This window comes from Hemibagrus wyckioides, linkage group LG15 (genome assembly GCF_019097595.1).
Source record: "Hemibagrus wyckioides isolate EC202008001 linkage group LG15, SWU_Hwy_1.0, whole genome shotgun sequence".
NCBI classification, from domain to species: Eukaryota; Metazoa; Chordata; class Actinopteri; order Siluriformes; family Bagridae; genus Hemibagrus; species Hemibagrus wyckioides.
Window position 1 is genome coordinate 16,360,001 of NC_080724.1, and position 14,424 is coordinate 16,374,424.

Genomic DNA, 14,424 nt, shown 5'->3' on the forward strand with positions numbered 1-14,424 from the left:
TATATATATATATATATATATATATATAAAAAGAATATGAATTAAGTGTCTTCCCTTTCTCAGGTCCTGGAATACTACTGTGCTAACTTCATCATTCCCGATGGCGCTACAGGAGAGAATCAGAGTGGTGCTGCTGGCATGTGGCTCCTTCAATCCCATCACCAATATGCACCTACGCATGTTTGAGCTAGCACGCGATCACCTCGAGGACACCGGTACATTACACCAATTGTACATTACACGCAACTTCAACTTTAAATAATCCTTATCATTGTTTCTTAACAGGTCTTACTTCAGGATCACTCTTAGATAAGAGCATTTGCCAAATGCCAGGATCAGGGATCTTTTCAAGGGAGATGCATATGGGCACTAAAATAAAAAAAAAACATTATCCCCATAAAACTGCTCTCCAGCATTTTCTAGTTGTTTTCTGATACTACTGAATTATCAATTATTTATTTTTTAACTATCAATTATCTATGGAAATAGTGGATGATGATAATAATAATAGTGTAATAACCAGTAAATTACTTTCAGGGATAACAAGATGATATCTTTAATTCTTTTTTTATTCTGGATTGTCTGAATATGTCATTAATGTATTTCACACTTAATACATTAACAGGTCTACGTCTATCCACCGAACGTTGGGGGTTAAGCAAAAGAGAAGTGTGAACATTTTGCTATAATCACAATGTCATCATCGTCCTGACCATTTTATAACACAGATTATTCATATATGTCCAATATTCTTTTATTTACAACGTTTATTTAGTTGTCTGTTCCAACAGGTCATGCTGAGGCATTTTAAAATATAGATCTCTGTTTTCATTTAATGAAAGACTTCCTCATACATGTTTGTTTTTCCTGATTGCGACCGTAAGACTATAAGCTCAGTCCCTCACAACACAAAAACTCTGCAATGCAGTTAATGATGTTTATTTTTTTTTAAATGCTTCTGAATTTCATTAATGCTAGTTCAATTTTGACCAAATATCATGTTACTGTAAATTGTTAGCATGCTAGCCTCTTTAAAAGGATCTAAAATAACAATAAAAAGAGAAGAAAGCACTTGTGACTCACTTTTGGGTCATAGCACAGCAGCTGAGAGCAGCTCGTCTGTAGGTTCTTCAGATTAAAGTGACGATCTTTTCAGTATGTTATTTTATTTGTCCATGCTTGTTTTTGTTTTGTTTTTTTTTACAGGAAGGTATCGAGTAGTAAAGGGTATCATCTCTCCTGTTGGTGATGCCTATAAAAAGAAGGGTCTGATTGAATCGCGTCATCGGATCGAGATGGCCAGATTGGCGACAGAGGCCTCCAGCTGGATCAGTGTGGATGATTGGGAGAGCCAGCAGACTGAGTGGGTGGAAACAGCCAAAGTTATCAGGTGGCGTTACACTATTTATTCCTAATAAAGGCCCTGTGCCTTTTCCACCTCCGCCCTTTTTTGGAGGGCAGTGGTAGCTCAAGTGGTTAAGGCTCTGGGTTGTTGATCGGAAGATCAGGGTTCATGCCCCAGCACCGCCAAGCTGTTACTGTTGGGCCCTTGAACAAGGCCCTCAATTCCCCCATCATGCATCATGCATCATGCATCATGACCCCAAGGATGGGATATGCGAAGAAAGCATTTCACTGTGCAGTAATATACATGCGACAAATAAAGACAACTACTTACTTAATTTAGGTGTAGCGAATACGCAGAATGGTATACACACCTCTTTTGGAACTGTACTGGAAAATGAACACCATTCTATGAAAAGAAAATCCCTCAGTTGATGGTTTGATGATAACAAAGAACGTCGCTCAAAAAATCTCCCACAGTTGTTCAACTCTGTGTGACTCTTATAGGACTTAGTATATGATTTTCATCCTCATCAGACCATTCAATGAGCTCTCATGCCCTGTGGATGAAAGAGAGACCACACCAGTTGGGAATTTATCATAGCAGATGCAGCAGAATAACTTTATACTGATGTGAAGTAACTGCTCATTTGAAGTGGAGATGAAAAATGGCAGCAAAATACAGCAGTATAAAAGAAAAGCCAGAGATTTTCCTTTAATTTGTCATCCATCTATAATTATGTGCAGTTGTTGCATTCATAAGGTGTGATTTTTTTTTTTTTTGGTTGTTGTTGTTGTTTTCCTTTGTATTCTTCAGGGCTCCAGTTTATAAAGGAAGCCTATTTAAATAACATACACAATTCTAATCGAACCGTCCTGTCTTTTTGGCTTTACAATTCGCTGATATTTTGTGCTTTTAGATGAAAACGAAAAGCAAGTTGAAACTCTCTTGCACATATTTTTTGGCTTTGTCTTTTAAAGACACCATCATGCTGTGCTGTCAGCAGCGGAAGACAACCATGACAAGGTGGACACAGTGAAATTCACAAAGAAGAGAAGACTGAATAAGGAAAGTTCATCAGATCACAACACATCAGGTACTGTCTACCAGCACTATACACTTTTCAGATATTTTTTAAGCCTCAGTGAATATGAATGCAAAGTGATTTACAGCTCAGTTTCATTTCATGCGAAGTAGACGATGTCTTCCAGTCAAAAACAAAGACTCCAGATTATTTGAAATAGCATGTTTGCACTGCAAAACAGGATCAGACAGGATTCCTGTCATCTGCCAAATGTCAAATAGTAGAAGAAAAGTCTGGTCTTACTGTCTTTAAGTTTATTACTGTTGAGAAAGGGGACACACCTTCTGCATTCTTTCAAAGTCAGGGACAACTTTCACTTTATCATCAACTAAACAACAAGTTAACATGGACACATGGTGTCTGACTATGTTAGCTCGACTTCTTTGACATAATTTGATGCAGGAGGCTCACACTCAGGTCATGGAAAGCAACACTATGATGTTTTTCTCTTTTCTAACAACCCCAAATTCAATTCCAAATGAAAGCCGTGATAGTTAATGAGCTGTATCACATCATAAGCGAATGCTAAAGTTTGCATAAAATGGTCCATGACTGGAGTCTTCAAATGATTTCTGTTGGGAACCAACTTAACACAACCACAGACTCCATTCATTCATTTAGCTTCAATCATCCGATCTCAACCCAGTTGACCATCTGTGGGTGATTTTGAGCTGACAGGACTGCACTCTCCAACACAATCATCAAAAAACCTATCGAGGGAATATCTTTTGGAAGAATGGTGTTTCTCTCATTACTATAGTTCCAGAGATTTGCAGAATCTCTGCTGGCTGTTGTTGGCCCAACACCATCCACAGACAATGGGATTTTTATTTTTTTATATATTTATATATATATTTTGCTTAACATATTAATGTTATTTAGGCTAGTTTGAATGACAATTGGGCAGGTTTCAGCCTGGATTTGAATGACCACTGTGTTGGTTTTTGGGCAAAGAATATAATGAAATGGAATGCTATGGGTTAGTTTTGGGTTTTTTGGTCTGTTTTTGTGCCAGGAGTGAATAGCCAATGGGCAGGATTTTGGCCTTGTTTTCAATGACCATTTAGGCTGGGTAACCATACCTGCCAGTCTGCAGTTTTAACATCACAAACACATACACTGATCAGCCATAACATTTTGAGCAGTGACAAGTGAAGTGAATAACACTGAATATCTCCTCATCATGGCACCTGTTAGTGGGTGGTATATATTAGGCAGCAATTTGTCCTCAAAGTTGATGTAGCCAAAGCAGCAAAAATGGACAAGTGTAAGGATTTGAGCGAGTTTGACAAGGGCCAAATTGCGTGTTCCCGGTTAGCAGTGGTCACCTCACAACTTGCAGGATCTGCCGCTAACGTCTTGGTGCCAGATACCCGAGCACACCTTCAGGGATCTAGTGGAGTCCGTACCTCGACGGATCAGGGCTGTTCTGGCAGCAAAAGAGGGACCAACACAATATTAGGCAGGTGATCATAATGTTATGGCTGATCGGTGTATAGCCATCATTATAGTGACGTGTTTCTGATTGTCTTTCTTCAGAAACTCTTCAGCTCAAGCTGTTGTGTGGAGCAGACGTGCTGGAGTCCTTCAGCGTCCCAAATCTGTGGAAGAAGGAGGACATTTCAGAGATTGTGGGCCGCTATGGTATTGTGTGCATCACCAGGAACGGTTGTGATGCAGAGAAGTTTGTCTACCAGTCAGATGCGCTGCACGAACACCGTAAGAACATCCACATTGTGAGGGAATGGGTGACTAATGAGATCTCAGCCACACACGTGAGGCGAGCTGTGCGCAGGGGACAGAGCGTACGCTATCTGCTGCCTGAGCCGGTGGTGCACTACATCCAAGATCATCATCTCTACAGTGCTGAGAGTGAGCAGAAGAATGCAGATGTCATCCTTGCTCCTCTTCAGAGATACGGCAGCACTAATGAATAAGCTGCTGTACTCTGTGTGTGTGTGTGTGTGTGTGTGTAAGCTGCTGAACACTACACAGAGTTAATGCACTTCACCAGCTGTAATGAAATTTTTGATTCTGGTAATACAGTATATATTTTTTTTAGAATGTTTGAGACTAGTCTGAATTCATTCAGGATTTCCTGAATTACAAATACAAGTGAATTTTACAGTTTACACTTTATACCTAGAGGTTGAAACAGATTTTTCCTTAGACTCATCTAAATATCATAATATAGTTTGTATTATATTATGTTATTTTTGGCCAACTGCTAAAAAAAAGGGTTTAAGACCCCATGTTTTCAGTCCTGTTATAGATGCACAATTGTATGGCTTTAATTTCTGAATAAATTTGTTGTGGGCAAACAAGAACAAAGCCTCTGGTTTATGTCACAGGCTAGTTTTCACCCTGTAGCTTTGTCTCCCTATAGTACCCCATGGGCACCAGTTCAAGCGACCTGCTAAAGTAGATTAAACTAATCGTGGCGTGGCTACGTGATTTCACAAAATATTAGCCTGAAAATAGCCTGTCCCCAGCATAGATGATTCAACTAATAACCTAATTAACCTCACCTAATTCATTCAAATGGGTGTGTTAGAGCAGGGAGGACACTGAGATATATGGGATAAGATTTACTCCATATTTCATACTGTTACCACGTCCAGTATCTAAAAACAAAAACCCCAAAAACGAAACAATCCCGATATACACGATATTACCAAAGGTTTTGGGACGTCTGGCTTTACATGCACATGAATGTAATATGGAGTTGGTTCTCCCTTTGCAGCTATAACAGCTTCAAATGTTCTGGGGAAGCCTTTCCACAAGGTTTAAGAGTGTGCTTATGGGAATTTTTTGACCAGTCCTCTAGAAGCGCATTTGTGAGGTCAGGCACTGATGTTAGACAAGAAGGTTTGGCTCGCAGTCTCCACACTAATTCATCCCAAAGTTGTTCTATCAGGTTGAGGTCAGGACTGAGAAGTTCCTCCACACCAAACTCGCTCATCCATGTCTTTATGGACCTTGCTTTGTGCACTGGTGTGCAGTCATGTTGGAACAGGAAGGGGTCATCCCCAAACTGTTCCCACAAAGTTGGGAGCATGAAATTGTCCAAAATGTCTTGGTATGAAGCTGAAGCATTAAGAATTCCTTTCACTCGAACTAAGGGGCCAAGCACAACCCCTGAAAAACAACACCTGTATTCAATGATTTGGAGAGGTGTCCCAAAACTTTTGGCAATATAGTGTAGATTTTCTCTACTTTAATTGGTCTGCCATTGTTGCACTCAATTAGCATACTGTGTTCAATATTGCACTTTCTATACTCAGAATATCGCATAACCAAAGGTGTACTTTGGTACGCTTCAGTACTGAGATATCATAAAGAGAAAGTATACGCTCACCTGCCTTGACTCGCATATGAACTTAAGTGACATCCCATTCCTAATCCATAGGGTTCAATATGACGTCGGTCCACCCTTTGCAGCTATAACAGCTTCAACTCTTCTGGGAAGGCTGTCCACAAGGTTTAGGAGTGTGTTTATGGGAATTTTTGACCATTCTTCCACAAGCGCATTTGTGAGGTCACACACTGATGTTGGACAAGTAGGCCTGGCTCTCAGTCTCCGCTCTAATTCATCCCAAAGGTGTTCTATCGGGTTGAGGTCAGGACTCTGTGCAGGCCAGTCAAGTTCATCCACACCAGACTCTATCATCCATGTCTTTATGGACCTTGCTTTGTGCACTGGTGCATAGTCATGTTGGAAGAGGAAGGGGCCAGCTCCAAACTGTTCCCACAAAGTTGGGAGCATGGAATTGTCCAAAATGTCTTGGTATGCTGAAGCATTCAGAGTTCCTTTCACTGGAACTAAGGGGCCAAGCCCAGCTCCTGAAAAACAACCCCACACCATAATCCCCCCTCCACCAAACTTTACACTTGGCACAATGCAGTCAGACAAGTACCGTTCTCCTGGCAACCGCCAAACCCAGACTCGTCCATCAGATTGCCAGATGGAGAAGCGTGATTCGTCACTCCAGAGAACGCGTCTCCACTGCTCTAGAGTCCAGTGGCGGCGTGCTTTACACCACTGCATCCGACGCTTTGCATTGCACTTGGTGATGTATGGCTTGGATGCAGCTGCTCGGCCATGGAAACCCATTCCATGAAGCTCTCTGCGCACTGTTCTTGAGCTAATCTGAAGGCCACATGAAGTTTGGAGGTCTGTAGTGATTGACTCTGAAAGAGCAACTGAAAGTTGGCGACCTCTTCACATTATGCGCCTCAGCATCCGCCGACCCCGCTCCGTCAGTTTACGTGGCCTACCACTTCGTGGCTGAGTTGCTGTCGTTCCCAAACACTTCCACGTTCTTATAATACAGCTGACAGTTGACTGTGGAATATTTAGGAGCGAGGAAATTTCACGACTGGATTTGTTGCACAGGTGGCATCCTATCACAGTTCCACGCTGGAATTCACTGAGCTCCTGAGAGCGACCCATTCTTTCACAAATGTTTGTAAAAACAGTCTGCATGCCTAGGTGCTTGATTTTATACACCTGTGGCCATGGAAGTGATTGGAACACCTGATTCTGATTATTTGGATGGGTGAGCGAATACTTTTGGCAATATAGTGTATGTCAAAAGCTTATTCAGTTGAAAGTAAAAGTATCCAACCAAAGAAGTGAACTCGAGTAAAAGTCAAACATTTTGCTCTCTGAATTCATTCGAGTATATCAAGTAACAAAAGAAAGGTTTTTTAAGCGATGAAATTAAAAAGGTAAGAGCAGATGACGAATTGGCACGATTCTTCATGTTTTATTTTCTACACTGATATTTTAACTTAAAGTGTGAATAAAATTTTGAAGGTCTAAATAAAAACAATGAACTTTTTTCATTGAAAGTGTAATCATGTAAGAATGCACAAAACCTTCTTTGGTCATATCAAAGCTCTCATAATACTAAGGTAAAGCGAAGGAAAACGGTAAAATTGTAAAATAAATTAGAATTCAGTCCAATATTTTAATGAACCTAGATGCTCATTAAGTGCTGGAAGGGAGATTATTCAGAAAAACATCATTTGTGACACCTATTTGCAATAAACAACATGAAAAAATGGGGAAGGTTTTCATTTCATTGAATCCAGGTGAGGGTTTTTTTTTTTTTTTTGTCATTCCTACGTATCATACCTCAAACACCTTTGAATGAAAAGAAATATTGTTCTGCAGCAGCATGGTGCATGGTTAAGTGCAGACGTGGAATGTTGTTTCTTCATGGTTGCTTACATAATACAACAGCACAGTGCATAGTAATACAATTATACTGTACAATATTGTGCAAAATATTCAGTAAATACACAGGACAGGACAGGACAGGACTGGACGGAAGAAACCAGTGAGAACGATTGTCTTTAAACTATAAACTCTAAAGTGTTTGTCCCATAGCAGCACAATAGCATTGTCCATTAACCTGTTCTATACCATAACCTCATCTCTCTGTCCATTTTTCCTTAACTATTATTTCACTTCTCTTTTTCCTATTTGTTATATAACCCTTGCAGAAGGACTTAACAAGAGTAAAGTATATCTACTTACACTACCGCTCAAAAGTTTGGTATCACCTGCATATTTCAGCTTGATTTCAGCTACGGAGGAAGACGCCATCAAGCCAATCCATCTTGTGGGAGATGCTCCAGGAAGCATGGGGTGAAATCTCATCAGATTATCTTGAAAAACCGACAGCTAGAATGCCAAAAATCATTATTTCTACCTCTGACATTTCAGCATGTCCTGTTCTTTTGCTATATTTTCTATTCAGACTAATTTCATTTATTGGAAAACAATAAAATTTTATTAGTGATCCCAAACTTTTGAGCAGTAGTGTATATCTGACCCTTCTTTCAGAGTTTACACTTGGTCACGTTTTCTGCAAAGTGTGTCTGCTGTCTCATGTCCTAAAACCCCCGAAATGTACATTTACTGCATATGTATTTTAACATTACTCAAATTTTCCTTTTCGAACTGTGCTGACATTGTGATTTTTAAGACATTTATGATTGTTAATCTCAGCAAAAATCTCTCTGGTCTGTCTGGTCTAACTTGCTCTGCCTGGTGCAGTTTTATAATTAGAGCAGCTCTGTAATTAGTTCAGCTGTAAATACTAGTCTGTAGTAAATTTTAATTCTAAACTGTGAGATACAAATCGGTTAGTTAAGTGAAGCCATTCATAAATATTTGTAAAAATTGAATCTACAGCGCCTTTCGGATTCTTTTCACCGCCCCTGATTATTCCTGGGTTCAAACAGGTTCAAGTCTGTTGTGCTTTTTTCTATTTTACCAAGGGGAGCAATAGAGAATGGGTCTCTTGGGCTGATTACACTTCCATTTGCAGCACTTTCTCATTTGTATTGATATTCCTAACAGGACTGCATGGTTATGGTGTGCACTGAGCACTGAAGGTCAACCTATTTTTTCCATTCTTTAAATCCAGGGTCATCTTAACCATTTCAATTCCAGTCATACGAATAGGAATTCAGGCTCTTTTCAATTCATCAAATCAATTGGCTCTGCTTAACAATAAGATCCGGCTCTTTCGGTTAGTTCACGATATTTTGACATGTGATTGTTTATTTAAACTGTTTCCTGAAATCATACTCGGTAACATCGCAAAGATCCGGATCAAATTTAACCACGGATCCTCCCTCTCCTTCTCGCTCCGTTCACACAACTGAGTGTCAAACACACGCCTCATCATTCATGCTAATTACCACCTGATTAAAGTTTCCATTGAGGCGTTGTGATTAAATCACACTACAAGTGTAACGACACTTCCTGTAACTACAGCAAAAGAAATTAAAAGTAAAAAAGAAAAGATTTCTGTGTTTCTACACACTGTTCAGTAGTTTCTACTGGTGAGGATCTAACTGCCCAAGATTATGCTAGCATCTAGTATATTTTTCTATTTTTGGGATGGCTTAGCTACTGACAGCTTCCAAATGTAAGGGCTAAAAGTTATCAGGCTGTTAAAGGAAAAAAATCAGCATTAAAATGACCCAATTCAGAAAGTCACTGTTACCACCCCATGTTGATTATTACACAATAACAGCAAATGTTTTAATTCTCTTATTTTAAAGCAATTTACCAACTATGTCTGACTGTTTATAGTTACATTTAATGTTATGAAAGGTCAGTTAAGCTTAACTTGATTGTTACATTGCTCTGACACTAATGACTCCTTCCAGAAATGTTAATCTCATCAGATCATCAATTAGACGTTTCCTTTGAATTCTTCTTTAAATCTGTTTTTTATTAGGCTTAAATCACGTGGAGTGTCCATCATATAATTCCCTCTGAATTAGTGAATACTCTCGAAATGATAATGTATCAGAACATGTGCAATAATATAAACCTGTTATTTGCCTCCCTGCTGGAGCAATCGTCAGAGCTGCCGTTACAGAAAATACCAATTATTTTGCAGTATAAGTACAACACAGGGAGCTAATTCTGTTACACACACATTCACCCAGGTGGAAAATGACGCTTTGTTATGTATGTATTTTTAGCCACATGACTACCTGGGCCCTGACTGATTTCTTTTATGTTTTTAAAGTAAAAAATACGAACTCTTGACTCAGGGTGTCAGTATGACAGTTCCAGAGAACATCAGAGAATTTCCTCTGAGGCTAAAAATAATGTTTACGCAAATAGACTGTGTGTTGGTTAATCAAGGTCTCTGATCTGACACACCTTGTAATGATTAATAGTCCAGACATAAGGCCTCATTTGATGTTAAATGGCCAGATTTTCTTTGCTTTCTTCTTTTTGTGTGTGTGTGTAAAAAGTTAATGTACTCCCAAAATATCTACTGTGATTTGGATTAATAATGGTGTAAAGGTAACAAAGGTATAAAAAGAAACTATTACATGGTCCATCTAAAGGCTTATATGATAATGTTTTTAGTCTCATGTTTCCGAATTCCTTGTAATAGGACCATGTGATTTCCTCATGCATAGACAGGGAAGTCTTTACACACTTTTTACCACAAAGTGCATGACTTTCAAAAGAATGATGATATTGGCCGATAAAGACGCATTGTGTGGGGGAATACGCACTGAAGACTCTGTTTACACCTTGAGAGACAATTACTTTCACAATGGCAGCATTCCGTAGTATTTCTGTCTTACGTCTTTTGAGTGACGTATCAGTAAGCTTCCTACACTGAGCCCCTGACCTCATCAGAAACAGTTCATTTAATTTGTATTATTTTAGCCTGTCTGTCTGCCTCTCTGTCTGTTTGTCTGCCCATTTATTTATTTATTTATTTATCTATTTATCTATTTATTTATTTATTTAATCCAGATAAGATTTAGTTGTTAAAAACAGTCAACTTAAGTTACATCAAAACATTTACTCGTATAACTGCAAATAACTACACTGTTCTGATGCTGATTTAGGGATATATTCATTTATATTCTGAAACAAATTACCAATGAATCAATTACTTTAATAATAAAATATCATACTTTTAGTTTCGTTTGCCGATTTTTTGCGGTTGACATTTAAACAAGTGACAAAATATCATAATAATAATAACATATTGATTTAATGATACTGTATACTGCCACTATGATAGCTTTGAAGGTAATATTATGAGCTGGTTTAACTTGTAATTTTCTAAATATCTTAATATATCACATAGAGCTAAAGTACGTTTGGTTTAGGTGCCAATATTTTGAAATAAATAATAATAATAAAAACAGGGATATTTAATATAATTTTGAAAAGAGGACAGCTGTACAATCACTTTGGTGGAAATCTATTTAAAAAATCTATATAAAAATCAATTTTGGTAGAATATATTCTGCTGTATTCTAATCATATACTGAGTGTACTTCTTTTTTTTTTAACCTATTACCTTTTACCTATTACTTTCTTCTGTTTTTGACTATTGAGGTGTTTGTGTAAAGGGATGTGTTCTCCTAACCTTTTAAACCAGGGATCCTTTGTGTGTACATACGTGTGTTTGGGCTGGGTTAGTGGGAGTGTGTGTAAATGAGGTATGAGCACCTGTTTTCAGTAGAAGTCCTGCCTCCTGACATCAGACACTGTCTGAGTCTCTTTATAAAGCCTAGATTCTCACCCTGTTCCTCAGATCGTTCTTGTTTCTCACCCTTGCTGTGATTCTTCTTGCTAACAAGAACAGAAAATGCCTGCCAGCCTTTGTGGTACATGGGAAATTCTCAACAGCACCAATTTGGAGGGATACATGATTGCTTTGGGTAGGACTTTCACACTACCATTATTTTCACGAATGTACATTTTTATGTTAGCAAGGAACATGTGATGTGCTTAAACAGCGTAATACTTCAAAATGATCATGTATTATCGTATAGAACGGTTAATGTGCATACTTTGGCAATGACCGTATTCTTCTTTAAATTGCTTCCTCTTTTTCTCCTGAAGGAATTGGCTCGTCCATGCGTAAGATAGCTCTGAAGCTCAAGCAGCATAAGGTGATCGAGCAGGTCAACGACAAGTATGTGATCAAGACTCTCAGCACCTTCAGGAACTATGCGTTTTCCTTCAGAGTGGATGAGGAGTTTGACGAGCATACTAAGGGACTGGATAATAGAAACTGCAAGGTGAACCATTTATATGAATCATTTCTGTTGCTCTTATGACTAAACTTAAAGGATTAATGCCTAAGATTAACAATTACATCATTTGTAATATTGGGGTATGAAGCCATGGCATTCATTCAAGGGTTCTTTAAAAGCAAAACTATCTGAAAACAAAATTGAAAGCAATATCTGTTGGAGTGCCATACATAGAACCAAAGTTTTTACAAGTACATTGAGTATATTGTTTTAAATAAGGTCCATCTGCCACTGCAAAAAATGACTTGTCCTTCAGAAAAGTTTCCGAGTTTAACCCATTTAGAAAACTAGAACTATTCACCATCCAAAGCTCCTTCAAAGGAACCTTCTTACCGAGAGCCTAGCTGCTCTGTTTGTGATACACTTGATTCATACAGATTTGTTAAATGTAACAAGATGCATTCAATAATATTAATATATATATACACTTTAATTTTAGTATGTTCTTTACGGTATCCCACAAACTATAGTTCTGTTTTAATTATTGCAGTATAAATTATTACTAATTTGTTTTGTAACCTAAAAATAGACTTCAGTGTGTGTACCAGATCAGGCGCTGTGATAAATGATTATGTAACTGTGCTGTTTATATGATGACTGCTAAACTTGGCATCTGACTGGTTTAGGTGAAAAGTATTTTATTATTCTCTACACTTGTGCATAATAACAATATAATGTTAATTCTAAATCACATTGAATTTGAGTAGAAAAATAAAAAAATCTGGCACAAAAATGAGAAATAACTTTGTATACTTTGTTTGTTGGCAGTCTTTGGTGACATGGAAGGGAAACAGGATGGTGTGTATTCAGAATGGTGAGAAGAAAAACAGAGGTTGGGCTCACTGGATTGAGGACGATAAACTGCACCTGGTACGAATATCATATTATTTTTATTTATTTTTGCAATCGATACTGAGTGTTGTTCAAAATTAAAAATTGACCGTGCAATTACCATTTATTTCTCTCTCGTCTTACAGGAGCTCTATTGTGAGGGCCAAACGTGCAAGCAAGTTTTCAAAAGAGTGGCTTAAAATGTAACTTTGCATCTCGATGAGGAAGAAGTATAGGAGACACTGGATAGACCATGAGATCGTCCTCTCTGACATGATTTATGTTCATCAGTAGAGTTGGAACTTGGGGTATCAGCATGCTTTGGTGACTAAAGGCAATGCTGTCAAGGCGAACGCCCAGTCCTGGAGAACCACAGTGCTTATTGTTCTTTGGTACACCAGATTTAACTCATTAGCTAAACCTGTGCTATTACAGTGAAACAAACAGCAATTAGTAATGTGACTGCAGTAATGACTACATTATTTCTGTTCACTATATCCACACTAGGGGGCGATATAACACTGAAAAGCGAGTTCCTAATAGTTCTCCTTATTGGTACTGTAGTTTTGTGCAATTTATAGAAATTCGTCTTTGTCAATTTGTCGTTGTTCGTCCATAAATATTTAATTTTAAAATATTTTGTGAATTGCTCATCTCAGTTGGGGACATTTTCAGCTTTATTTATCTAAATGTCACATTCTTTTGTAATTTTCCATTTTTAAAAAAATGTGTGTGTGTATTATAACAAAGCCTCACATTCTGAAAGAAAGGAAATGGTTGTGAATGTTACAAATCTGCCAATTTTACACTGTTCGGATGTGAATTTCAATGAATTCAGTGGAACTGACAAACATTTATAACAAAACTTGCAACAGGTTCAGATACCATTGTGGTTTCCTTGAAACTTTCCTGTGATACCAGTACTATCCAACACCATTACTACTAGTAATACTAGTTCAAATACCTCTACAACAACTATCACTACTACTACTATTAATAATAATAATATTGATTATTATAAGGAAATCATTCATTCATTAAAGTTTACTTCATTTATGTTTACTTTATTAATTGCAGTGCAAAGTCCAATTGTTATTTTAATTAATTACCATAAAAAACAAACAAACAAACAAACAAACAAAAAAATGGCGTTTACTCTTCACAAATCCCTTGACTGTCTATTAAAATCAGGGTGGTGGCCTGCTTGGAAAAAATCAAACAGTAAAATCTTTTGCTGGTCAAATCCAAATCTGATATTTTGTTTCGGTTTATCACACAGGTAAAACATGACAATTATAACACAATAGCTGATATTCGTATGGTTTGGAATCCCCTGTGTTGGAAAATCACCTTCTGGGATTGCCGCAGGCGTTGTATTAAACCCACCTTTATTCCGACAAATCGCAACTCCTAATCTCTGATTGGCTGATAGTGCGTGAACTGTTAGTAAGTATAGGAGTTATTGACCAATCGTGAAACAGAAGGCGGGACAATAGTAGCAATTCGGGCTTTGGGAGGCGGGGTTTGTGAGAATACGGGTCGGAAAGAAATTAAAAAA

General features: G+C 37.9%; 2 protein-coding genes across 2 annotated transcripts in view; both read left to right on the plus strand.

Annotated features, from left to right (window-relative positions):
• The window catches only part of nmnat1 (nicotinamide nucleotide adenylyltransferase 1), a 7,947-nt gene extending 3,185 nt beyond the window's left edge, over positions 1-4,762 (plus strand). The window contains exons 2-5 of the mRNA XM_058409514.1: positions 64-215; positions 1,207-1,390; positions 2,326-2,441; positions 3,969-4,762. Of these exons, the coding sequence (XP_058265497.1) occupies positions 101-215; positions 1,207-1,390; positions 2,326-2,441; positions 3,969-4,366 (813 nt within the window). The 5' untranslated portion in view covers positions 64-100 and the 3' untranslated portion in view covers positions 4,367-4,762. The remainder of the gene's footprint in view (positions 1-63; positions 216-1,206; positions 1,391-2,325; positions 2,442-3,968) is intronic.
• A 6,733-nt stretch (positions 4,763-11,495) lies between these two features.
• On the plus strand, positions 11,496-14,312 carry rbp7a (retinol binding protein 7a, cellular). The gene is made up of 4 exons (XM_058409516.1): positions 11,496-11,657; positions 11,842-12,020; positions 12,804-12,905; positions 13,013-14,312. Exons 1-4 carry the CDS (start codon positions 11,585-11,587, stop codon positions 13,064-13,066), a joined length of 408 nt encoding a protein of 135 aa, XP_058265499.1. The 5' UTR covers positions 11,496-11,584; the 3' UTR covers positions 13,067-14,312.
• Positions 14,313-14,424: the final 112 nt, after the last annotated feature.

What these genes read in the sequence shown, in the direction of transcription:
- rbp7a (XM_058409516.1), top strand. Translation starts at nt 11,585, where the DNA reads ATGCCTGCCAGCCTTTGTGGTACATGGGAAATTCTCAACAGCACCAAT. An exon ending in GGGATACATGATTGCTTTGG is followed by an intron (nt 11,658 to 11,841) that starts GTAGGACTTTCA and finishes TTTCTCCTGAAG; the next exon opens with GAATTGGCTCGTCCATGCGT. An exon ending in TGGATAATAGAAACTGCAAG is followed by an intron (nt 12,021 to 12,803) that starts GTGAACCATTTA and finishes GTTTGTTGGCAG; the next exon opens with TCTTTGGTGACATGGAAGGG.